We start from the raw sequence: 24,570 nt of genomic DNA, 5'->3' as shown, positions 1-24,570 counted from the left end.
CCATCTGCTGTCATCTTGGACCCTCCACTTAGGACCCTATGTCAGAAAAACAACTGGTACTCATATTCAGGGCATACTTTTTAGCTTTACTCCTTATTCAATGGGGCTAAGCTCCCCTTTCCTCCCACCTCCAAGAAAAAAAAATCTTCACACATTTTTCAAGATTTACCTGAAGTACAACTTCTTGAGCTTGGTGGAAAGAATACCACTTGTGGAGTCCAAGGACCTGGGTTCAAATCCCATCCCATGCCTATGTGACCTTGGACAAGTCATCACCCCCTTGGTCCACTTTCTCATGAGTAAAATGGCCTCCGAGGTCCCTTACAACGATGACTATGATCCATATCCCTAGTAGAGGCACATTAGACTGGAGGAGACAGAAGTGATTTAAACATAAGATACAGATCATAGTGAATCATGGAATCACAAAATGTCAGTGTTAGAAAGGACTTCAGAGACCACCTACTCCAGGGCTTCTTAAACTGTGGTCCATGGGATGTGGACAGATTCCAGGGAATCCATGAACTTGAGAGAGAGAGTGTGGAGAATGGCATCTTTATATTCGCTTATTTCTGGCTTCCCTTGTAATCCCGTGTGTGTGTCCCACGCGTTTTGTTGTTTTTTTTTTTTTTTTTTTTTAATTTTAAAAGCATTCTGAAAAGGGGTCCATAGACTTCACCAGACTTATTTAAAGGGATCTATGATGAAAAAAAAAAAGTGAACACTAGTCAAGCCCCCTCTTTTTACCTGTGGGGAAGAGATGGTATTTGGCCAAGGTCTTTCTCAGCAGGGGGTGGCAGCGTGGAACGGAGAGACTGGCCATAAGATCTGACAAGGTGGCCAGGAAGAAGCATCGCTGATTTGACAACAGACTTAAGTGGCTTTGGAGTATAAGGAGAGCTTCACCTGGCTGGGTTTCCAGCAAGAGGATGGCTGAGATCACCTGAACTGTTGCTCCCCAACTGTAGATCCTAGAAGTGACTGTGCAGAGGGTCGGAGACGGCCCACCTAACCTAACCTAGCTTTGGGCGGTCCCCGGATGCGCTGCCCCTTTAAGCACGGCCCCAGGAGCGGCCGTCGGGGGCAGCATTGAGCTGGGGCCCGGCCGGCGCGGTTGCCTCGAAGCGTCTGCTGGAGCCGGGCGACCGCAGCGGGGCCGGGGCCGGGGCCGGGGCCGGGCCGGTCGTGCGGGGCCGCGCTGCCCCCCTGGGCCGTCATAGCAGCCAGAGGGCGCCCGGGCGGGGGGCGCCAAGGTAAGTGCCGAAGAAGAGAAGTGGGGTAGGAACGTGCGCGGGGGACCGCAACCCAGCGCCCGCCTCCCTCTGTCCCCAAATGTCCTCCCGTGACCAGAAGGATGTTAGGGATGATGGTGATAGGGGACTCCCCAGGACAGCTCCTAGGGAGTCTGGGGACGACCAGCCGGGGGAGCTGCAGGGCTGGAATGCGGGGAGAATCTGAGCTGCCGGACCTGCACAGCCTTCTTGGGGGAGCGGGAGGGAGGGAAGAGGGCAGCTACGCAGCCCCCTCCCAGACCAGTTCCTGCAGAAGAACGGGGATGCCCCCCGAAAAGTCCCCTCCTCCCCCTAGATCATTCCTTCCCCCAATATCGTTCCCAAGGAAGGGGCTCCTGACCCCCAAAGCCAGAGGAGGGGAAGGGGAATGGCAACTGGTCTCTGCACCTATAAGATGCCCCGACCCCAGTTCAAAAGGGAGTTCTAGGCCGTCCTAACACCACCTCAAGGCCTAGCTCTTCCCTGGTCCTGAGTATAATGATGGGAAAGGAATGGGGGAAGGGTAGAGATGGGGTAGGGAGGTGAGACCTTGGAGAGGTGGGGGATCTGGGCAAGAGGAAGCCTCCCTAAGCCCTTTTCTCTTCCTCAGAGGTACAGGATCTGCCTATTTATAGGGGAGATCTTGGACAGTGGGCTGAAACAGCCTAAATCTCCTGCTTGAATAAATGTAGTCCCCTGAAATCTTTAGTAGACCCAGTCTTTGGCTCACACAGCTGTTCCCCACCACCCTCCCAAAATGGCCCTTTTCTCTTCCTCTGACCTCCTTGGGGGCTGCATGAAGGCTGTCATGTCATGTCACCGCCTCCCACAACTTCTTGCAGGTGTGGCCAGCACCATGGAACCCTCAGCTGGCCTATTGCCCTGTGACTGAGCTATGGGCAAAGGCTAGCTGTAAGAACTTTAGGGAAAGGAGTGATAGGCTCTTTAGCTCCTCAGAGTGCCCGGTCTGAGCTTCAGTTAATGGGAACAGGAACAAACTCTGTCCCTATCCCTTCTCAAGGTTGGGCTTCTCTGGGCACTGTAAACAGAGATGGTTATCTCCAAGTAGGCAGGAGCCCTGGAGACTGCAGAGGGGACTGGAGGATGTGGCAGAGTGGGGGAGGAAGAGCTGGAAGGAGCGCTATATGTACCTGAAGGGTGGGGGCTCTGCCATTACAAGAGGAGGGCCTTTCCTAAAGGAAATGAGAAGACAGTCTAGCTGTTGAATATCTTTTCTGTCTACCCTTCACTCCCAGCAGCATGTGTGCATATTGTATGTACCCCTAGTTTCCATGGAGCTCATCCACAGAGGGACCAGCCCTTCATATGCCAGAATCAGATAAGAAAGGGCTCTCTGTGCTGGGGTCTTCAGAAACAAGTGCCTCATCAGAATATCCCCACAACTGATCTGGAAAGGGGTGAATTCTCCTGGAATTTCCTTCAGGGCACTCAAATGGTGAAGTGCATTTATTATGGATCTACTCTATGCAAAATGCTGCACTAGGCACTGGAGATGTTTCCTTCTTGGTCTAAACATGATTATTTGGATCTGGGTAACTTGTCATAGAAAATGCTTCCACCGATGCAGATCAAACATTCATGAAGCACCTCTTAAGGTAAGAAATCTGCTTGATTCTGAGGTGCAATGACAAAAAAAATGAACATTTTGGTCTCAAGGAACTTCAGAAGATCAGCAACTAAGAATCTTGTTAAAATCTTTTCTTTCAGGTGGTTTACACTATATTGGAAGGAATGCAGATAATTTCAGGAGGGCAAAAACACTAAAATAGATCAGGAAATTTTTCACTTAAAAGCTGGCACCTGAATTGCATCTTAAAAGAAGTTAAGGTTCTCAGAGGGTAAGGAAAGAGGGAAGGAATGTATTCCAGGCATGAGGAAGAAGGGGGAAAGTATGCAAATGTATGAAAATAGACAAATGGCATGAAGTTCAGGGAGTGGCAAATAGATCGGGTTTTTTTTGGTAAAGTAGTATGTGTGAAGGGAGGCAATGTAAAATAAATTTAGGTTGGATCTGTATTCTGAAGAGTTCTAAACTTTAAGATGAGGAATTTATCTTCTCTCTTTGAAGCAACAGGATTGTGGATTCTTGAGCCAAAATTGCATGGTCAGGTCTGTACTTAGATAGTTTTTGTATCTGTATGAAAAATGGAAAAGGGGAAGAGAATGAAAACAGAGAGACTGATTAGGAAGTTGAAAATAATCCAGGTAACTGAGGTAGTGGTCACATGAGAAGAAAGTAAGTAATAGATTCAAGAAATGTGAAGGCAAAATCAACAATATTTGGCAATGGTTAAAGGAATAGTGGTGAAGAAATTGGAGGAAAGAGCTCCCCAGTAGGCCCTGGCTGTGATGATGGGAAAGAGGTAGGGATGGATATTGGAACCTGCAGCATAAAGGCATTTAAGAAGCCTCCCGAGGCCCTTTTCTCCTCTTCCAGGGGCATAGAACCTGCTCATTTGCAAGAGAGAGAGATGGAGCCTTAAAACAACTAAGGTTATGAACCTCAATCACAAGATACAAAGAAATTTTATGGATGATAGGTATGTGGGAAAAGAAATGGGAAACCAATCTCATTTAAGGACAGGTTGAGTTCAGGAAGCTTATAAAACATCCTGATGGAGATGGAAGAGATAGCTGATTTGGGACTAAAATTAAGGAGAGAGATTTAGTTTGGCTGTAAAGATTTGGAAGTCATTCACATAATCCTGCCTCTGACACTTCCTTTCTATATTATGTGGGCCATTCACAACCTCTCTGGGCTCTATCCCCTTGTCTATAAAACAGAGTTAGACCAGATGGCCTCTAAAATCCCTTCCAGGATAAGGAAAGGTGACACAAGTTCAAAGTTGCAGGAGAGGTCAGGAACAATAAATCAGAAAAAGCCATTGGATTTAGCAACTAAAAGAAGTCATTGGCTAATTTGGAGAGAAAAGGTTTCATTCAAGTTGTGGAGTCAGAAGTCACAATACAAAAGAATAAGGAAGTGAGGGGAAAAACTTTCTAAAAGTTTGGTATGAAAGGGAGTAAAAACACCGGCCAATAGTTTGAGGAAAAGAGGGTGGTGAGGGAAGACTTTTTCATGATGAGGAAAACTTGAGCCAGTTTGTAAACAGCTTCAATAAGAAAAGACTGAATATTAAAAACAGAGGGGTGTTCTAATAGACATATTCCCTGAGGGGACAAATGGGTATTAGATAAAGCTAACTTCAAGGTTAGCTAACCTTGAAGACAAGGGCCAACATCAGGAGTAGAGACTAAAGCAAAGGAAGAGTAAATGGTGAATGAATGAAAACACATTTAATAAATAAGTGCTTACTATGAACAAAGGACGGGGCTATCTGATGGGAATTCAAATATAGAAAACTGCTCCTGCCCTCAAAGAACTCACTTTCTAAGAGGGAGAAAGATAAGTTTTATAAAAGTTTCAGCAGCAGCTCAGATGAAAATGCCTCATGGTCCTTGGTACAGCTTCCACACAAATGGTATGTCTTCTTTAATATATTCACTGACAAAATATATCCATTTCTGACACCGAACCATGTTACAAGGCCAAAGACTTTGGTGGCAAGAACTTTCTCTTCCTGGTCTTCAGTGGTTGTGGCTGCTGAGTAGGTGGGCTCTTTGGCACCTTAAACTCTAGAAGTTGACTCTTACTTTAGCTTATGGCTTCAGGCATTGGCCTGGAAGGAGAAATTGGGATGGGAGGGAGGGAGACTACTGTTCCCAAGACTCTTGAACACAGAGTTTTACACTATTACAAGTTCTAAAGTTCAAGTTCTAAGGGGAAAAGGTAGATGAGGAAGTTTGGGGGGCAGTGGCCAATTCCTTCTTGCCCCTTTGGATGATGATGGCTTTGGAGGCTAGACTGGAAGCAGGTCAATGGTCTGAAAGGTACTTTTTCCAGAGCTCTTGAGCCAGCTCATCAATGGCACTTAGTCAGTGGTTAGTTGTGATGTACTAATAATTTGCAGTAGTGAGTCTTTTCTCCACAGAGGCTAATCCCCATCCATCATGACTTTAAAGGCCAGACTCCAAGGCAGGATTGATGATGTAACTCTTGGGCTCAGGGTTCTGGACCCTCTCCATTGAGGGTCTGACTGGAAGTAGTAGTTGAGGTGAACTTAATATACGCCACCGTTTGGCACTCTCCCTTAGGGTCGTGATGAGAAGTTCTGAGGTATAAAAGATGGGTAAAGTGGGGAGGAATGATGAGTGGATTCTCTTTAATATATTTTAAAAGAGATTTTGCTGGCAGAAAGGGAAGGGAAGGTGGTGTAGGAGGCTTTAAGAGACGTTTGGAACAGCCACTGTGGAAAATATGGTTAATTATGGAAGAATAATAAAATTGCCATGTAGCAAAAAGGATCTGGATTGAGAATGAATTTGTAGTAGGCCCAACAGTAAGGCTGTGTAGCTTCCAGAAACAGCACATAGCATTCAGCCAAACAAAGCACTCAGCAGCATTTCAGCAGAATGAAGAAAAGTAGATGGGACAAACCAGGACTGACAAAATATAGGACAAGGAGCAAGGCACTAGAGAGTAGAAAGACATGTAACTGAACTAGTTAACTATGGGATCAATACCATAGGAGGAAAAAGAAACATACTTATGGCCAGACAATATAAGATCTGGATCATGAAGGTGGAACAGCTCCAAGTAAGGAGATCAAGGATATTGTCATCCCTTTAATATGGGCTGTAGTAAAGAGAAAGTGCAAATCAAGAAGATAAGGTTGATAAATTAGGAGGCAGAGTACTGTGTATATACAGGCTACAGATGGTTTTTAGATAGCTTTTATATACAACTTTAATAGCTAGACAGCACAGTAGTTAAGAGAACTGATCCTGAAATTGGGAGGACCTGAATTCAAATCCAGCCTCAGACAGTTAATATTCACTAGCTGTGTGATCGAGCAAGTCACTCGATCCCAATTGCTTCACAAAAAGAAAAAAAAAAAAAACTTTTAAAGATTTGCAAAGCTACTTTACCAATTTAGGTGACACCTAGGTGGTACAGTAGAGTATGTCCTGAGCCTGGAGTCAGGAAGCCCGAGTTCAAATTTGACCTCTCCTACTAGTTGCCTGACCCTGCATAAATCACTTAACCTTTGTCTGCCTCAGTTTTCTCAACAGTAAAATGGAAATAATAGCACCTATCTCCAGGATTGCTGTGAGGACCTAATATGATATATGTAAAATGCTTACCACAATGCCTGGCACATAGTAAATGTTATATACATTAGCTATTACCTCATTTTAGCTTCACAACTATTATTCCCACTTTGCAGATGCATAAACTGAGGCAGAGAAGTGTTGAGTAGCTTGCCCAAGGTTACACAAATAGGATCTGAATTCTAGTCTTCCTGACTCCAAGCCCAGAACTTTTAGTTGCCTCAAACAGCTCTGTGCTCGAATGCTTTCTCATGTGGGTGCCAGATAGTCCGGGACTATCTGCTTCTCTGAGTTAGTGATGACAGTTTAATTGCCAACACAAAGAAATTCAAATTCATCCTAAAATGGATCTATAATCTCATCAGTCTGTGATCATATCAATGTGCATGCTACCTTCTTCAGTGCAGATTACACCTGCTCCAGATACCTTCTGATTCTATGCATTTCTTATCCATATCCATTAATTCACCATAGGATGATCTCTGTACCTACAACTTTATCTGACCCTTTTAATGTCTTGTGGCAATTAATACAGCATGTGACTACTCTCTTATCTCTCTCATCATATGATTCTCACCCCTTTTCCCAATATCTGTGTCCTTGCTAATGCATGTCATCACTGTCAAGTGTTACAGCATGCTCAACTAGCCCCTTATGTTCCCAGCAAGTTTAATCTGCTGAAAGATATGCCATTATTCCATCTCTAGGAGACTGAGTATAAAAAAATATAGCTCTACTAATAGGCATTTTTGCAGCACTTGAAATGTAGTAGAAGATCCTGTCCTCATGTCCACTAGGACAAAATCAGTGAAGAAAGTTTCTACTACCAAAACAAATTAGGAAACTTGGAGGCAGTTTTACAAACTGTGAAGCAGTTGAGTTAATGGTGGTAGAGTGACTTTGCCAGGGTCACACAGTATGTCAAGAGGGATTTGATCCTAGGTCTTTGGCCTAAAACTGGCCTTCAGTCAGCTATCATACATGTTATAACAGGGACTGAATGTTCAATTTCATACAAAATACTTCCCTCATAAGTTTTGTGACGTGGGTAAGACAAATATTAATTTGCAGGTTTTGCAGACTGAGGATTAGAGACACTAAGTGACTGATCCATAGTCACAAGGTTAATAAATGTCACTTCGTGCTCTTTCTGTTGCCTTTGCATTGCCAGCATTTAGTACAGTGCCTGGCACATAGTTAATGCTTAGAATTTTCTTTTGTTTTATGTGCTTCCTTTTGACTTGTAAGCTCAGTACTCAATTACTTTCAATGACATTACAATTTCTCCCAGGGTGGTAGCCTATTACGTAGGGTACTAAGAAACTGATCTAGTTTTGATCCCTAAATATTCTTTGGGCCCCAGAGACCACTTTTGTCTAGCTCAAGTGGAAAGTGTGAATTAGGATTATTGCAAGTATGTCAGAAGTAAAATAGAATGTGAATATTTCCCTGGCATTTTTCTACCTGTATAGGACCACCTATACTATCTCAATTATTTGAATTAAGGAAAATTTGGATTTTTTAAAAAATGGGTGGTGATCATGGAAAAAGTAATTTTTCTAGCCAAATTAACATTGGTTTTAATTATACTAATATGTAGTTAGGCACCTACCATTATGTTCAGTTCACTGTAACAGACCATGATAAAACAGATGATAAAGGTATAGTAACAACCTTTAAAGTTCTATCTAGCTGCTAAGATTATTTGGGGCCATCTGTGCTATTTAAGGTAGGAAACATTCAAATTTAGGAACTGTGCATTTCCCCAACCCTCACTGTGATATGGTCCATTTTGAGCTCATTTATGTTTTGGAGCAGGAAGCATGAGTTGCTCCTGGATACCATGTCTTGATATATTTCAGACTTCAGAGGAGAGGGGAAGGTTGAGGAGAGGGTAATAAGTGAGCTGTATTTTCATGTTGCATATCTCTGTATATCCTTATTTGAAATTACATATGTGGTCTTATGCACACAATAGGATAATATATAGAGATCTAAGAAGGGATCTTAGAGGTCATCTAAACCAGCCCCATCATTTTTATAAATGAGGAAACTGAGCACAAGGTTAGTAGAGCTCAAAGTTGCACAGATAATAAGCAGAGCTGGGATCCTAATTTGCATTCTATAATTCCAATTACAGCACTCCTTCTACAACACCATGTGTTAAGTAATTTGTCCAGTGTTACATCCCCCAATATGTCAGTAGGATTTGAACCTTGGTCTTCCTGATTGCTTAGTCATGTGTCAATGTAGAAACTGAAAGGGTGGAATATATGTGACCACACCACACTCTCCCTGTTTTACAACCTAAATGAGACAGGAAAAAGGTCCAAAGGGGTCTGGAAGCCTGTCCTGCATCCACATTCCCTTCCATCATAAAGTCACAGCTCTACAGCTGGAAAGCATCTTAGGCCATGGGGCTCACAGCCGTCACTTTACAGTCGAGAAAAGAGACTTAAGGAAGCTAACTTGACTTTCTTGGCCGAAGTCAAACAAAAGAGGAAGCCTCAGAGGAAGAATTTGAACCGATGTTCTCAGACCCTAGAACCATTTCTCTTTTCCACTGTACCATGATGTCTCAGTCCCATGTCCTCATGCATTCACTATGCATGCTCTCTGAAATATGATTTATATTCTTTAGCCACATAAAGCAGTGCTGGTAGCAGTGGGTGTAAGTTGCAGAGAAGATCTCAACCTATACAGGGGGTAGGTATATTAACAGAGTTGTAAAAAAGTAGAATTGAGGTGTAGGGGTTTCCCTATTAAGGGAGATCTTCAAGCAAAGGTTCCTAAGGATGTTGGAGAGGAGATTGTTAATCTAGAAGACATCAGAGGTTCCTTCCAGCTCTAAAATTATGTTTTAGCAAGTGTTCATGATGCAAGAACAAGAGAATTGGTTCCTCTGTGATTTCTTAAGAGTCAGACTTATAATTTCATATAGTAAACTTATTAATTTACAAATAGCCAAAAATAATTCAAGGCTTTAGCCATACAGGACCGTTAATGAATACTCCCCATCCCATACACGAAGTCCAATAACCACAGAAACACCACTTGCAAATTCTTGAGTGGGAAGTCCCTGCTGAATAGCTTAGCTCTAGGAAGTTTTCTTCACAACTATGAGACAGGTAGGACAAGAATTATCCCCATTACAGATGGGGTAATTAGCCCAGAGAGGTGACTTGGTCAAGATATTGTAATAACCTAGTCAAACCTAGGTTTCCTGAGGTCAAATCCACTTAACTTTCCCCTACACCTTCCAGTGATACAAACTGGTCTTTAGCTCCGGGAGTCAGGAGCCCTGCCAGATCCTGTGACAGGGATTTGTCCCATAACCCAGATGGAGAAATAATGGTCAGTAGCCAAGAAGTGGACAAATCCCTAGGTTAGAAATTTGCTCTCAGATTTCAGGCTATTTCGACCACAGGAAGATAGTTGCTGCCAAACTAAACCGCCCCAGATGGGAAGGGAGGAGGTGAAGTAGAGGCTCGAGCCTCCAGCTGATTCTTGAGTCCTTTTTCTAGGTGCTGCTAACCAGCAGGAATGGAGCTCCCTTCAAACAGTCCACCAGCATCAGACAGCCAGAGCCGCTACAGTACTACTGTCCCAGGTAACTATGGGTTATGGAAGCTGTAATATTCCCAATTCCAATCTTTCACAGATCCTGAGCGTAGGAGAATCAGGACGCCGCCTCTAACTTTGTCTCTCTTCCCCCACCTTCACAGGGCTAGACTCTCCCGAGGCCGTCTGAGACGGAGCCGGTGGCGTGGGCGCCTCTTTTAAGATGACCCGAACGGACCCACCGGATCTCCTGGTGTCTACTGTATACCAGGACATCAAGGTGGCCGCCCCGGGCCCCGCAGCCAGTGGCCCGCCATGTGAAAGCCCAATGTCCCGGCCCGCGGCTCCCGCGCCTTTCAACAAGCGCCACTGCCGCAGCTTTGATTTCCTAGAGGCGCTGGACGGGCCGGTCATGGAACCCCGAGGTCCCGAACGGCACCCGCAAGAGCAGCCTCCCATGGCGCAGCGGTGCGGGCCACCTGGCCCGGAACCTGCTCGGCCCCGCCACCGCGGAAAGGATGGGGAGCCCAAGCGCCGGGCCCGCTCCAAAAGTGCTCCCAGGACCAAGACCAACCTGGTGCCAGCGGCCGCGCCCGCCTCACCCCCAGTCGCTCGAAGGGGCCGTGAAGTGCTGAGAGCTCCGCCCCGGGAGCCGCCCTCTCCGAGGCGAGAGCCCACCTACCCTGCCATGCGTGCGCTAGCCAACGAACTTCACCCCATCAAGTTACAGCCGCAGCGCAGTAGTGCAAACCGCATTTCACCCCTCTGCCCTGCCAGCCGCTGCGTCCCGCCACAAGAGGAAGCCGCACGGGCTCCAGCCCCGGCCCCCCACGTACGCTGCCGCGTAGATATCAAGCCCGATGAGGCAGTGCTGCAACACGCCGCCCGTGGATCCCGCTCTGTCCCTCCAGCGGAGAGCCAGGCCTGGGCACGAGTCCCTTTGCCTCCCCGGGGGCTCACGGTGCCTGGGCCTCGCCATGTGGTGCTGTCGCGCACGCCCACGCCCAGTGATTCCTACAGCGGGGAACCACGGGCGTTGTTCTGTGATGGTCCCTTCCCTGGGCCGCCTTCCCGAGACTATCCAGAACGGGGCTGCCCTCCTTTCGCTGCTCCGCCTGGCCCTACTAAATTCTTCTACACGGAGGAGCCCAGCGGCTACCCAACTCTCCCCGCCCAAACCTTCGACGGCTACGGCCCCCGCCCCTATCCCGGGCACGGCTTCCAGCAGTACTACTCCGAGGAACCCCAGGGGCCCAGTCCCCCACGGGGATACTACATGGAGGAAGCCCGAACCTACCCTATTCAGGAGCCGCCCACTCGTTCCTACTACGGGGAAGCCCCGCGCTGCTACGGTCCCCGCTTTGGAGATGATCCCCGTTACATAGAGGATTCTCGAGCTTTTTCCTCGCGCCTTTTCTACACTGAAGACTATACCAAGTACCGCGAACGAAATGCCATGTCCAGGACTTACCCGTACCCCCGTGGGGGAAGCCAGTCCTGGGGAGACTGGCAACCCCTCCCCTATCGCACCCTACAAGTTGCCCCACTACCGCCGCCCGGCCCCGGGGCACTGCTATCCTCTTGGCACGGAGGCACCGGCACCAGCCCACCTCGGCTGGCCACAGACAGCCGCCACTATTCTCGCTCGTGGGACAACATCCTGGCGCCTGGCCCACGCCGGGAGGACCCTCTGTTCCGGGGCCGCAGCTACGAAAACCTGCTGGGCCGGGAGCCAAGGGAGTCCCGGGGTCTCTCTCCCGACGGCCGACGGCCTCCAGTTGTGGTCAATTTGTCCAGCTCTCCCAAGCGTTACGCGGCTTTGTCGCTATCGGAGACGTCCCTGCAGGAAAAGGGCCGGACAGGAGAAGGACCGAGCCGCGCCTGGTACGTCACCCCAGAGATCACCATCACCGACAACGATCTGCGCGCCGCAGAGCGTAGGGTCGGGGGCTGGGAACATCTCGGAGGCCGCCCTCCTCCACCGGTCCCTCGCCCCCCGGCTCGTGACGGCCCCGCCTCAGCTCGGCAGCGGAGCCTGGAGCAGTTGGACGAACTTATTACGGACCTCGTCATTGACTCCAAGCCCCCTACAGGCCCCACGCCCGCGGACAGTGACAGTCTGGGCCGCCAGCTGCGCCAGCTCCTGAGCGAAGGACAGACCCGGGGGCCTCCCGAGCCGGATCTGGGGCCCGAACCCGAGGCCGAGCCAGAGCCCGGGTCGCCTACCAGCCCCGACGTCCCTCGGCCGGACGAAACGGCCGGCGGCTCCCCGGAGCTCAGTGCCGACGAGGACGACCTTATGACGTGCTCCAACGCGAAATGCCGCCGCACCGAAACGATGTTCAACGCCTGCCTCTACTTCAAGTCGTGCCACAGCTGTTACACCTACTACTGCTCGCGCCACTGCCGCCGGGAGGACTGGGACGTGCACAAGGCCAGCTGCGTCTACGGCCGAGTGGGCAGCGTGTGCCGCCACGTGCTGCAGTTTTGCCGCGAGAGCCCGCCCGTGCACCGCGCCTTCTCACGCATAGCGCGCGTGGGCTTCCTGTCGCGAGGCCGCGGGGTCCTCTTCCTGGGCTTTCCTAGCCCGGGTTCGGCAGAGAACTTCTTGCAGTTTGGCCTAGAGAGCCTACTGATGTCGCCCACCTATTTGTCCCTGCGCGAACTGGGCGGCTACGCGGATCCGCTGGGCGGCTACGGACAAGAGCTGCAAGCGGCTGGGCGCCAGTACGAGCCGGCCGAGTGCTTCTTGCTCAACGTGACCGTGGCTGTGGGACCCGACGTGCCAGCACGGCCGTCGCCCAAGAGCCCAGTGCCCACTGTGCGCAAGTTTGCCAAGGTGGCCCTGGCCACGCCCGGGAGTCCCGAGCGACGCCGGCGCGCGCCTCGGCGCGAGCCCGAAATGGAAACCCTGATCCTGACGCCGCCGCCGGGCACCGCGGGTCTGGGCCAGGAAGGCGAGGCGGGCCGGCGCGCGCGAGAGGTGGCCTTCATCCACATCCAGCGCGAGCTGCGGCTTCGAGGCGTCTTCCTGCGCCACGAGTACCCGCGCATCTACGAGCAGCTCTGCGAGTACGTGGAGGCCAACCGGCGATTCACTCCCACCACCATCTACCCTACGGACCGCCGCACTGGCCGCCCATTCATGTGCATGATCATGGCCGCTTCCGAGCCCCGAGCCCTCGACTGGGTGGCCAGTGCCAACTTGCTCGATGACATCATGTGACACGGCCCCTTCCTCTATCTTCTCTCTGTCTCTTGTCTCTCTCTGTTTTTCTCTCTTTCACACCACACACAGACGGACACACACACACACATACACACCCCTCCCTCCCTCCCAGGAGCCGTAAGTTTCGGACGTGTGTCTCCAACCGCCTCGGACGCCCAACTGCCTTTCTAGATTGGGACTCACATCCAACGGCCTCTCCAGCCTAGACTCAGCCCCACAGCCCGACCAATCCCTGGTTTTGACGCTGCCTTCAATTCGCCCCCCATGGCTTTAGCCCCGCCTCCGGCCGACTCTCCCCGCCCCCAATTCCTCTCCTCCTGGATGTGGCCCCGCCCCAACTTCGTCCACTGGGTGTGGTCCTACCCCCAAACTCGAGTCCAGTTAGTTCCCTGCCCAGACCAACCATTCTTCTCTTGGTTTTGCCTCCTTTCTGCCCGCTTCTCTTCTTAGTTTTCTCATCAGTTGACCCTCTTTCTCTCCATCTTCTGGTTTCTGGGTAGACTGATGGAAGTGGGTATGTGGGAATGTAGAAGGGCCTTAGTTTGGAGCCATGCGGTGAAACTACACTCTTATCCATTGCCTTCCCCAATCTCTGCTGTCAGCACCACTCCTAACAAAAAGAGAACCCGAGTCCCTTCCCTGCGGTGTGAAGGATCACAGGCCCAGGGTGAGGAATTGGTTCCTTAGTACCTCTCTTCCCCCAATTCCCATACACTGGTGCTTCTTCATGCTCACCCATCATCCCCCATCCTGAACTTCTTTATTGACCAAAGCTACAGTTTAGTCACTTTAAATACCCTTATCCTACTCAGGTCATTCCCAAGTGGGATTTGGGGAAAATCCTCCAAATTGAGAAGACATATACTAAGTCCTTGCCTTTTCTCTTCTCTGCTCTCTACCCCATTCCCTTAGAAAGATTAGCCCACTTCAGCTGGACTCCAAAACCAGGCTTTTGATCATAAAAGAACAGAACTAGGGGTCCGGGTGAGGGAAAGGATGGTGCTAGGCAATAATAGAAGGAATGGGAAACTTCCATGTCAGTAGAGGATATGGATGCTCAAGTTCTGTTACTGTAGCTCCCCTCCCTCACATCTTTCCCAGTTCATTTTACAGAGATCCTGATTTCCTAGATTTTGAGTGTGTATGTGTGTGTGTGTGTGTGTGTGGTTGTGGTGTGTGTGTATTGAGGGGAAGATAAAGCAGGGCTTAACCTGGCACTTTTCTCTCTTTGGAGAAAAATGTTGCCAAGTCCGGGGAAAGATAAATGTGCCTGTTTTTATATTTGTGTACACATCTGTAAGTAAGAGCCGATGCCCCAGGAGAATGAGCAGGTGTTCACATATTAGATGTGTATGGTTGGATACACTGTCACCTTCTTTAATTCATGATCTTTGAAAAGAGTTTAGAAAGGAAGAGAGTTGTATAGATCTCCAACATTATCATCCAAATGATAAGCCATATTCCTGTCCCTTAATACCAGTTCCATTCCCTAATCCCAAGAGAGGATAATGAAGGGAAGACATGGTCATTGATGGCAAGTTAGACACAGGAAATGCTACTACCTAAATGGCTGGAATAAAGCAAGCAGGACTTTCCTTGAGCTGTAATGAGACATGAGGCAGTCCCTCAACTTTTTCCCTACTGTGTACCAAACATAATCTTTGGGCAGAGCCCTGTCTTGTGTATTAAGGGAAGAAGATAGCATAGTTCCTACTATCTTAGGAAGCTCCTCTTCTAATTATGGAGTTAGGATGAGCACATAATATGAATATATTTATTAGAATACATTTATATATACATATATTAGAACCTATAATTTCATCAATGTGACAGATCACATTTAATATAAATCACAACTTTATACCTTAGTAGTCTTCAAAAGATGTTATAATTGAAAAAAATTAACCTGATGTTCAACTTCCTGGTGATGAGGCCTTCCAAATTTAGCTAGACTGGTTCTCAGATGACAGATGCATATAGGCCAATGCCAGGCCTAAAATGTACAATATGTTAGGACCAGCCAAGACTTGTATTCTCCTAGCATAACCTTTTTAATATAGGTCATCTCAATGTCATGATGAGGCAATGGAGGATGACTTTATCGAAGAATGTACACGTGCAAAGAAAAATATATGTGCAGACACATTTGACCAACAGATATTTATTAAGCACATACTTTATTCAAGGTGCTGTAGATACAACAAAAAAACAAAAACAGTGCCTGACCTCAAGGATCTTATATTCTGTGATGGAAGTAGGGGGAGGGGAGACAGGGATAGCATGATCACAATTAAGATTAAAAGTAGGCAAAGCAAGAAAGGCTTTATTTACCAAAGGGAGTAGGAGAAACATGAGCTGAGCCTTGAAACAAAGCATTTCCATAAGCAGAAATGAGAAGACCTAACTTCAGCAAAACAGAGACTCCAGTTTAAGAGCATTTGGGAGGAGGAAAAGAGATTCTCAAAAGAAATAGAGATAGAGCAATAGGTGCAGGAATTGGAGCAAGGTTATGAGGGGGGGGGGGGGAAAGAAGCGAGGCTTAATGAGGAGAGGCTGAAAGTAGTGGGGGTGAAGAGAGGACTTGTACTCCTTGTAGAGACATTGATCAGGCAGTACACACTAGTCACTCTCTGTATTGGAACACTCACTGTGTTGTAATAAGGTGGATAAAGTGGGGGAGGGGGGGACATTTCCTGTTATGAATGTGCATGAGACAAGAAAATAGAAAAATCTGTAAATAAATGCCAAGGATATACTTAAGTGCTAAGAAAATATCACAAGATAGATGTAGGGTGAGATTAATCAATGCTTTGTGGAGAAAGTGGGATTTGAGTTGATTAAGGCCAAAGAAAGGGGTCATAGACTGATGAAAAAGAATAGGAAAGCATTGCAAATCAGGAAACGCCAAGAACAAATACAGAGATAGAACAGACCAGAGAGTGAGAGATGGAAATCAGAGGTGACATTTTAGTATTGAGAGCTGAAACAGCAAGCTGCTTTGTTAGAATAGAATGGAAAGTTTATAGCAAGCAATGAGGTGAGGGAAGATGGGGACAGAGACCATTTAAAGTTATACTGAAAAGTTATATATGGTAGGCATATACAAAGACTTTTTCTGTGCCAAGGTCCATATGCCTTCATTTAGATTTTGTTTTCCCTTGAATGATATGTGCCCATAGACCAGATTAATTCCTCTGTCCCAAAAGATGCATTTAGATTGATCATCTCTTCATTCTGGCCCCTAGAATTCCCAAGTTTTTCCCACCCATGTGATAATCTCCTTCTTTTAGGCACATAAGGAACAATGTGGAATGAGAAGAACTGTGACAGAGTCTCCTTTCAGGGCATTTTGCCTGCTCCAAAACATGATCTCAGGCTAGCTGCACTCTTCTTGTGTGTCCCCCACATATATCTCTATATCTCTGTGGGGAGAAGGGAACATTTCTTGTCCCATCCTCAAATCTGCATTAACTTCTCCCTGTTCTTCAGAGGGAAAGATTTCTTTGGGCCTTTAGATCTCTCCATCATGGAGCTGCCTCTAGGAACAGAGTGGGGAGAAAGCTAAATTAGACACCCGGATCTCCAAGACTAGGAGTGACTTGGAATCCTGTATTTAACTGGGAAGGATAATGAAGTGAGGTGTATTCTGGGGACCTAACTCAGATCACTTATCTCTAATCTGCAAATTGTCCTTCCCACTCAGTCTCTTCCCTTTAGGCCCTGGTCGGGACCCTCTTCCACGCCCCCACCTTCTCCTACCGCTCTATCCAGCTAGGAGAGGAGAGAAAAAATGACCTTTATTCCCACGTCTGGTGAGGAAGGAAGGGTACCGAAGAGATTTATGCGTGTATATTCTTCCCAATCCCGATTTCTTTTGCACCATCGCGTGTTTGCACGGCGGCTCGCCGCTCCATACCCTCCCCGCCACCTTTCCCCATAAATTTAAGTTGCACCAAGGAGCCGGGAAATGGGCTCACTGGCCCCCGCTTCGCCACCCCCTCTGTTTGGCTAGAGCCAACCCTCCGCATGGGATCACTACTTCAAGCCCAGGTTATGCTCCGTGCATGAATATTTCTAATCATGCGTGGAATGCTGCGCTCTGTTCACACCCTGGAACGGGGTTCTGGGTAGCCTGAGAGGGGAGAATGGTTCCCTGGAAGAGGGAACGATTATTTCAGAGGTGGTTGGAGTTCCTTCAGATAATCATAAAGTAGAACTTGAATGTAACTTGCCTGCAGCGTCTTTTTGCTAGGGCTGGAGAAGAGGGAACTGGAGGGGAAAGAGTACCCTGGACAGCAGTCCTATCCATTACTCTCGAAAGAGGTATGGGCGGGGAGGCTTGATGGACTGAGGGAAAGGGAAAAGGAAAGGGAAAGAATATCATACGTAGGTGGAGGATATCTTAGTAAAATCTCTAAAGGAAACAGACTCAAAGAAAGTAAGGGAGTAGTGGTGGTAGAATCTTCAGGTCCCCTGAAACTCACAATGTTTTCTATCAAACTCTCTGCCTTAAGTCACCATGAGACACACCTATTACCCACCCATCTACCCAGTCGCCATTTATTACACTTCTTCTTTAGAATACAAAAATAATATCTTATTTCGTCTTTGTAGCCACATACTGTTTGTTCCATTAAACCCATTCATCACATCCACCCACATATATATCATGGAAAGAGTAATGAAGTTCGGGTCAAAGAATCTGGGTTCAAAAACTGACTCTGATTGTGATTACCTTTGGCAAATCTGTTCTATGCCTCAGTTTCCTTAAAATGAGCCGTTAGATGGTCTTTAAGGTCTTTTTTTTCCTCCAATTCCTATTGACTAATGATTTCACTTATCCATATAGATTTATCTCATACCTATCTAAAATTTTTCAATGATTCCCTTTTTCTTAAATAAAGCCAAAACCTCTCAATCTAGCATTTACACATCTGGCCTCAACCTTGCCTTTTTCTACAGTCTTTTGTGGCAAGTTAATGTAATAAAAGTAAACAGAGGTATATACTCTGAATAAAATTAGTTTAATAACAGTGATTCATAAAACCATTAACAAAGTAGATCAAACTGGCCACCTCAGTGAGGCCAGAAGAAAGGGTAAGCTTCTTTCTTGATGAAGAGGAATGGAAGGGGTCTTGGGAGTTTTGGAACTTTGCAACTGGACATAATAGGAAAAGTGGATTGGCACTCAGGAATGGCTAATGATGCTCTTTTCCTTAAAAGTACCATTAACGTTTGGGACCACCTCTTCTTTATTCTTTGTTGGGGGAATCAGTATCCAATTTATGTCCCCTGGGAGGAAATCAACCTCTCCCTAATTGCACAAGTCATATTTTTTGGGGGCGGCATCAGGTTTACTCTGGTCAGACTTTAAAGTCAACAAGCAAATGTCCCAGGGGCTAAAGCATGAATAACATTCCCTTTCAACCAGGCCTTTAAATTCGGAGAGAAATCTGCAAAATGAGTTCAGGCAGAAACTATGTCCACTATAAAAACCAATACTGCATAAAATAAATGCATCGTATTGTCAATTTTCATCTTTTTCCCTCTCCCTCCTCTTTTTTTCTTCTTCCCCTCTCCCTTTTCCCCCCTTTTCCCTCCCCTTTCTTCTCTCTCTCTTTCCTCTCTTCCTCTTTTCCTCTCTCTTTCCTCTCTTTCTCTTTTTCTTTTTTTTTTTTTTTTTTTTTTTTTTTTTTTTTTTTTTTTTTTTTTTTTTTTTTTTTTTTTTTTTCTTTCTCTCTCTCTCTCTCTCTCTTCTCCCTCTCCTTCTCTCTCTCTCTCTCTCTCTCTCTCTCTCTCTCTCTCTCTTTCTCTCTCTCTCTCTCTTCTCTCTCTCTCTTCTCTTCTCTCTCTCTCTCTCTCTCTTTTCTCTCTCTCTCTTTCTTTTCTCTCTCTCTCTCCCTTTTTCCTTCTTTCTCCCCCTTTTTTTTCCCTTTTTTTTTTTCTTTTTTTCCCCTTCCCCTTTTTTTTTTTTTTTTTCTCCTTTCCCCTTTCCCCTTCTTTTTTTGCCCCCCCCCCTTTTCCCCTTTTTTTCTTTCCCCCCTTTTCCCCCTTTTTTTCAAAAAATTTTTTTTTTTTTTTTTTTTTTTTTTTTTTTTTTTTTTTTTTTTTTTTTTTTTTTTCCCTCTTTTTTTTTTTCCCCCCCCTTTTTTTTTTCCCCCCCTTTTTTTTCCCCCTTTTTTCTTTCCCTTTCTCCCTCCTTTTCCCCTTTTTCTTTTTTTCTTTTTTCCCCTTTTTCTTTTTTTTTCCCCCCCTTTTTTTTCCTTTTTTCCTTTTTTCCCCCTTTAAATCCCTTTTTCTCCCCTTTTACCTTTAACCCCCCAAAACCAACTGGCCGTTGACCACAAGGCGTTGGCCCCTTTGCTTTCTCGCTATTCATTGGTTGTAAGGAGGAAAAGGACTCCGGATAGCTCCCCCCCGAGCTCGGCCCCAGCTTTGGGGAAAGAGGGTTTATTTGGGACGGTTAGGGTTGCAAAAATGGCAGGCCATCGTAGATCCGGAAAGGCAAAGTATTTCTTAAATGTGCATCCTCGTTTGCGGGACCCAACCCATGCGGCTGCCCACAAGGTGTGCGGTCAATGGGCGCCGGTAAAAGGGGAACCCCTGGAAGGGGGGCGGGCGTGCTGGGGCCTGGGAAGGTGGCCCCCCTGGTGCTTGGAGGGAGGGGTGGTTGGGGGGGGCCCGGGTGGCCGGTTGAAAATGGGCCGACTGTCACCGGGAACCGCCCAGGCCAAATTGCCTGGGTCCCCTTTGGTTTCCTCCAGGGCCGGATGCGTCAGCTCCTCTGCCTTCTTCCCAGGCCCTAGAAGCTCCCCGTGGCCACAGAAGGCCGCGCAGTTGTTTTAGTCTCGGTAACCGCTGTGGTACGGTGGAAAGAGCATTGGATTTGAAGTTTGAGTGCCTGAGTTCAAATCCGTGCTCTGACACTTAACCATCTTGACCTTGGTCATTCTCTACCCCTCTGGCCCTTATTTTCCTCAGCAGTAACACGGACAGCGCCCCTGCCTCTTCCCTCTCCATTACCTGGAGTGCAAGGGCGACAGCATCCTCCCCTTGGGAGTGGGAGAGGATGAGCGCTGCGGCGGAGTGAAAAAAGGCCGAGGCTTTCATCCCAGCGCTGCCTCTTAGGAGACGGGACTTGGGCGAATTCATTTCCCCAGGTGACCCTCTAATGGCTGTAATTATCCCTGTCTTGGGGCTTACATGAGAGCAGTGCAGAATCCTGGAAAGAGACGAGATGCAGATAGAACTGTGTTCAGATGCTAGCTTCAGACAAGCTATTTAACCAGTTTCCTCATTCATAAGATGAGGACATTGCGTTAGAGGATCTCTTAAGTTCTCTTCTAACCCTAAATCTATAATAGATTGCCTGGTAGCTCACGGTCCCGTGGCTTTTCTCAGATTTTTTAGGTTTGATATATATCACCTCTTTTGTTTCTCAAACTAACCCAGTGAGTTATTTTTATTTTCATTTTGCAGATGGGTTAAATTTCTTACCCAGGATCAACAGCTAGTGAATGTCTAAGGTTGGATTTAACTCACATCCTGATCCAAGATTGAGCTATCTATGAGTCGTATAGCGTTTTATACAGTTACATATAAATTATGCATCACTTTATAAGCTGTAAAGTGCTGTTCACTTTAATTGATTGACTAATATAGCAGAAAAGGAAAATGATGAATGTTAAAGGGATGTGGGAAAATTGGGACACCAACACATTTTTGGTAGAACTGAGAGTTGACCGGAGCATTTTGGAGAACACATTTAGAACTATGTTTAAGGGTTAATAAAATTGTGCAAACTCTTTGAGCCAGCGACACCACTATTAGGTATATGTCCCAAAGAGATTTAAAAAGAGGTGGGGGGGTGCTGTGAGGATGAAGTACTGTTCAAAAATATTTATAGGCAGATTCCAAACATGGTAGCCACGTGAGGACCCTCTGTCCAGTGCCCTCCTTGTCTCTACCTTCACCTATCTCCTACTTCTAAACGCAATAATAAACCTCCTTTATCAATCTAATATATATATATATATATTTTTTTATAGCATTTCTTCTTGTGGTGACAAAAAATTTGGAAATTGAGTGGATGCCCATCATTTGGGGAATGGCCGAACAAATGGTGGTGTATGATTGTGATGGAATACTGTTGCATTAAAAGAAATGATGATTAGGATGCTTTCAGAAAAACTTGGGAAAACTTACATGAACTGATGTAAAGTAAAGTGAGCAGAACTAGGAAAACATTGTACACAGAAATAGCAATATAATATGATGATTGATTGTGAATCACTTGATTGTTCTCAGCAAAACAAAGAGATAATTATGAAGGACCTAACATGAAAAATGCTTTTCACCTTCAAAGAAAGAACTGATGGGATTTGAATACAGATCCAAACATACTGTTTTGTTTTGTTTTTTACTTTTATTTTTCTTGTTTTGTTTTGTCCGTGTACTCTTTCACAACATGACTGATATATTTTGTATATATTTGTACATGTATAACCCTTATCACATTACTCACCTTCTCAAAAAAGAATAAGGGAATTGAGGGTGGGAAATAATTTGTAATTCAAGTAAAAATGAGGATTTAACATTGTTTTTACATGTAATTGGAAAAAATAAAATATTAAAGAAATCATAAAGAAATTGACCCCCATGGGGTCAAGGCAGGGCTAAGTGAATCTGTGGTAACATCAAGACCCAGTGTGTCTTTGTGATATCATGCTATTCTCTTTTCTTCCAGCTGATATCTATGATAAAGTATCAGAGGAAATCCAGAAGAAAGGCTTTGACTGTGAGTGTCTAGGTGGTGGACGAATCTCCCACCAGAGCCAAGACAAGAAGATTCATGTATATGGCTACTCCATGGTGAGCTGGAATTATTTTTACATAGAGAAAAATCTCATTTCCCTTCTTTTGCCAGAGCCTATATCCCTGACGCTAGTTTGCTACCTTACAGATAAATTCACTCATCCTATAAACATTTAATTAAGTGCATAGTATATGCAGAGCACTGGGAATTGCTGGAGGACATATATTTTGCTTCTCCTCATTGGACTTCGAGTTCAGTAGAAGGATATAAACACAGATAGTTATATATTACATGATTAATGCATTAAATAGTGTTAAAATGTATTTCTGTATGAGATCTGGGAGGTAGCGTGATATAGAATGAATCCTTTGCCTTTGAATCAGGAAGATCAAGTCACTTAACCTCTCAGTCAGTCAATAAACATTTATTAAGCTTGGTGCCCACAGGTACTCTCAAGGTGGTGATCTGTACTAGTACAAGTTTTCAGCAGGATTTCCCTATCCTGATAAAATTACAGGTCCAATAAAAAAAAAATCTGAGGTCTGTCTAAAGAGGAAATTTTTATTGCTCTTAATAAATGTGTCATTGGTCATTGGTTGGGGAATGTGGATGGCTCAGGAAAAACCATCCTCATTCCTGGAGCTATAACTCAAAGGGCACATGACTTTAAACCACCTTTCAAAAGGCCATCTAGTTTATAAAATAAGATCCACCTATGAAAAAGCACTAAATATGATATGGAAAGGAAAGACATTGTCCTCAGACCTCACCTGAGAACACTCACCTGATTTGTGCTCCTCTGCATCTATTCCCCTGGAATTGGAAGAACAGGACAAGGCTTCAACTCACAGCTAAGGGCCAATCTACCCTAGGGGATCCACTGTCTAGTCAAGGATTTGGTCTTCCCTTAATTGAGTCACATGTCTGAGAGACTGGAGATAATTTGTCCACTTCCCTTCTTTTGTTTCCTTTTTGTTTCTTTAGGGTTAGGAATTAATAACATTTACTATTTATATAATACTTTAAGCTCTGCAAAACTCTTTACATATGTTACATATTTTGCATATATTATATTGCATAATACCTATATTACACACATATTACATATATTGACATATTTTACATGTATATATTATTACATAGAATATATTACATATAATAGCATAAAACAATAATAATTGTTTTAAACAGGGTGCTTGTTTCCTCAGATTTCCTCCAGCCTTTCCCTTTTTCGTCTGTCTCTCCAGCAACAAGATCCCCTCCCTACTGGCACCCAGAATACCCTTAACCTTAAAGCAACAAGATCATGTTTCTGACTTGGCTCTTATCATTCAGAGTCTTAGAACTGATTTTGTGAGACAGCATAAAGCATGTTGAATTTTGAGTGATAGGGCCTGAGCTTCATATCCTAACTATTTACTTTCTGTGTGATGTTGAACAAGTCACTTAGCTCTTCTGGGCTTCAATTATAAGGAATTTAGAGAAAGAAGCACAGATAATCAGGACAGTTTTGAAAGTAATATGTGGAATTGATTAAATACTTTTTTTCTGAAAAGCAAGTGATAGACATTTAGAGCTTCATATTCAATCCTTTTTTTATTTTCTGCTTTGTACATGGATATTCCCCTTTTGGAAGATATTAAACTAGAGAATTAAAAAAATAAACTTTAAGTGAAAAACAAAAGAAATTAGACTGAGGGTTATAATCTCTTAGGTCTCTTCTTTCTCTAAGTCTGTATCCTGTTTCCCTGCTGAGAAAGGCAGTATGTGTGGGATGGGAATGGAAAAGAAGAAGGAAAGTGTATGAAAAGGTCCAGAGGCTGAGTCTCCAAACCTGGCTGAGAAACTAGTTCCATGCCCCAGAGCTAGGTGCAGAGTTAGAGACTTGTCCTTGACTATATCAGGATCTACTCCAAGGTAGACATGGGAGTTAATGGGACACCATGGGAAATGAGGCTAAGGGCTCTGGGACCGAGGAGCTGGGAGCCCCGAGGATCCAAGAATCTGATGTTACTGTCTTCTTTCTGTAGGGTTTTGGACGTGCTCAACATTCACTCTCCACAGAAAAGATCAAAGCTCACTACCCTACCTATGAAGTCACCTGGGCTGATGATGGTTACTGATGGGGCCCGGCTTGCTGCCTTCTCGGCTGTCAGAGCTGCTCTTGAACTCTTGAGCCCCCCTTTTTGTTGTGTTGTCTGAAGGGGGCATGTGATTGATACCTGGTGTTTGCCTCTCTTGTGCCTTCCAGTGCTGTGGTGCCTAGCTGGGACCCACGGGGCCTTCAGGCACAGAATTCCCAACTGGAATTAAAAGTGGCAGCCCCCATGCTGGCTCCGGGTCTGTGTGTATGTGTTTGGGCCCCGCAGGCAGGAAGCACCTGGGTGCCAAGCAGGGTTCTGGGGCTGAGATCACACAGTCAGAAGGGTCATTCTGTTGTGGGAAGATACTCAGCATAAATACAAAAGAATAGATAAAAAAGAATGACGAGAGAGAGAGGG

General features: G+C 45.8%; 2 protein-coding genes across 2 annotated transcripts; both read left to right on the top strand.

Moving 5' to 3' along the window:
- The first annotated feature begins 681 nt into the window (after positions 1-681).
- Positions 682-17,915, top strand: AJM1 (apical junction component 1 homolog). Its single transcript, XM_031951983.1, has 3 exons — positions 682-1,253; positions 9,989-10,074; positions 10,190-17,915. Exon 3 carries the CDS (start codon positions 10,249-10,251, stop codon positions 13,249-13,251), a length of 3,003 nt encoding a protein of 1,000 aa, XP_031807843.1. The 5' UTR covers positions 682-1,253; positions 9,989-10,074; positions 10,190-10,248; the 3' UTR covers positions 13,252-17,915.
- A 1,889-nt stretch (positions 17,916-19,804) lies between these two features.
- Positions 19,805-24,402, top strand: PHPT1 (phosphohistidine phosphatase 1). The gene is made up of 4 exons (XM_031949278.1): positions 19,805-19,842; positions 19,984-20,105; positions 22,001-22,125; positions 24,100-24,402. The coding sequence occupies exons 1-4, from the start codon at positions 19,805-19,807 to the stop codon at positions 24,190-24,192; spliced, it is 378 nt and encodes a 125-aa protein (XP_031805138.1). The 3' UTR covers positions 24,193-24,402.
- Positions 24,403-24,570: the final 168 nt, after the last annotated feature.

The sequence above is a fragment of the Sarcophilus harrisii genome, chromosome 2 (assembly GCF_902635505.1).
Source record: "Sarcophilus harrisii chromosome 2, mSarHar1.11, whole genome shotgun sequence".
In the NCBI taxonomy this organism is placed as follows: domain Eukaryota; kingdom Metazoa; phylum Chordata; class Mammalia; order Dasyuromorphia; family Dasyuridae; genus Sarcophilus; species Sarcophilus harrisii.
The sequence above is the reverse complement of the archived record's forward strand: the minus strand, read 5'-3'. Positions and strand labels throughout refer to the sequence as shown.

Coding starts and splice junctions, on each gene's coding strand:
- AJM1 (XM_031951983.1), top strand. CDS start 10,249: ATGACCCGAACGGACCCACCGGATCTCCTGGTGTCTACTGTATACCAG.
- PHPT1 (XM_031949278.1), top strand. CDS start 19,805: ATGCGGCTGCCCACAAGGTGTGCGGTCAATGGGCGCCG. Junction 19,843..19,983: donor TGTGCGGTCAATGGGCGCCG/GTAAAAGGGGAA, acceptor GGAACCGCCCAG/GCCAAATTGCCTGGGTCCCC. Junction 22,126..24,099: donor ATGTATATGGCTACTCCATG/GTGAGCTGGAAT, acceptor TTCTTTCTGTAG/GGTTTTGGACGTGCTCAACA.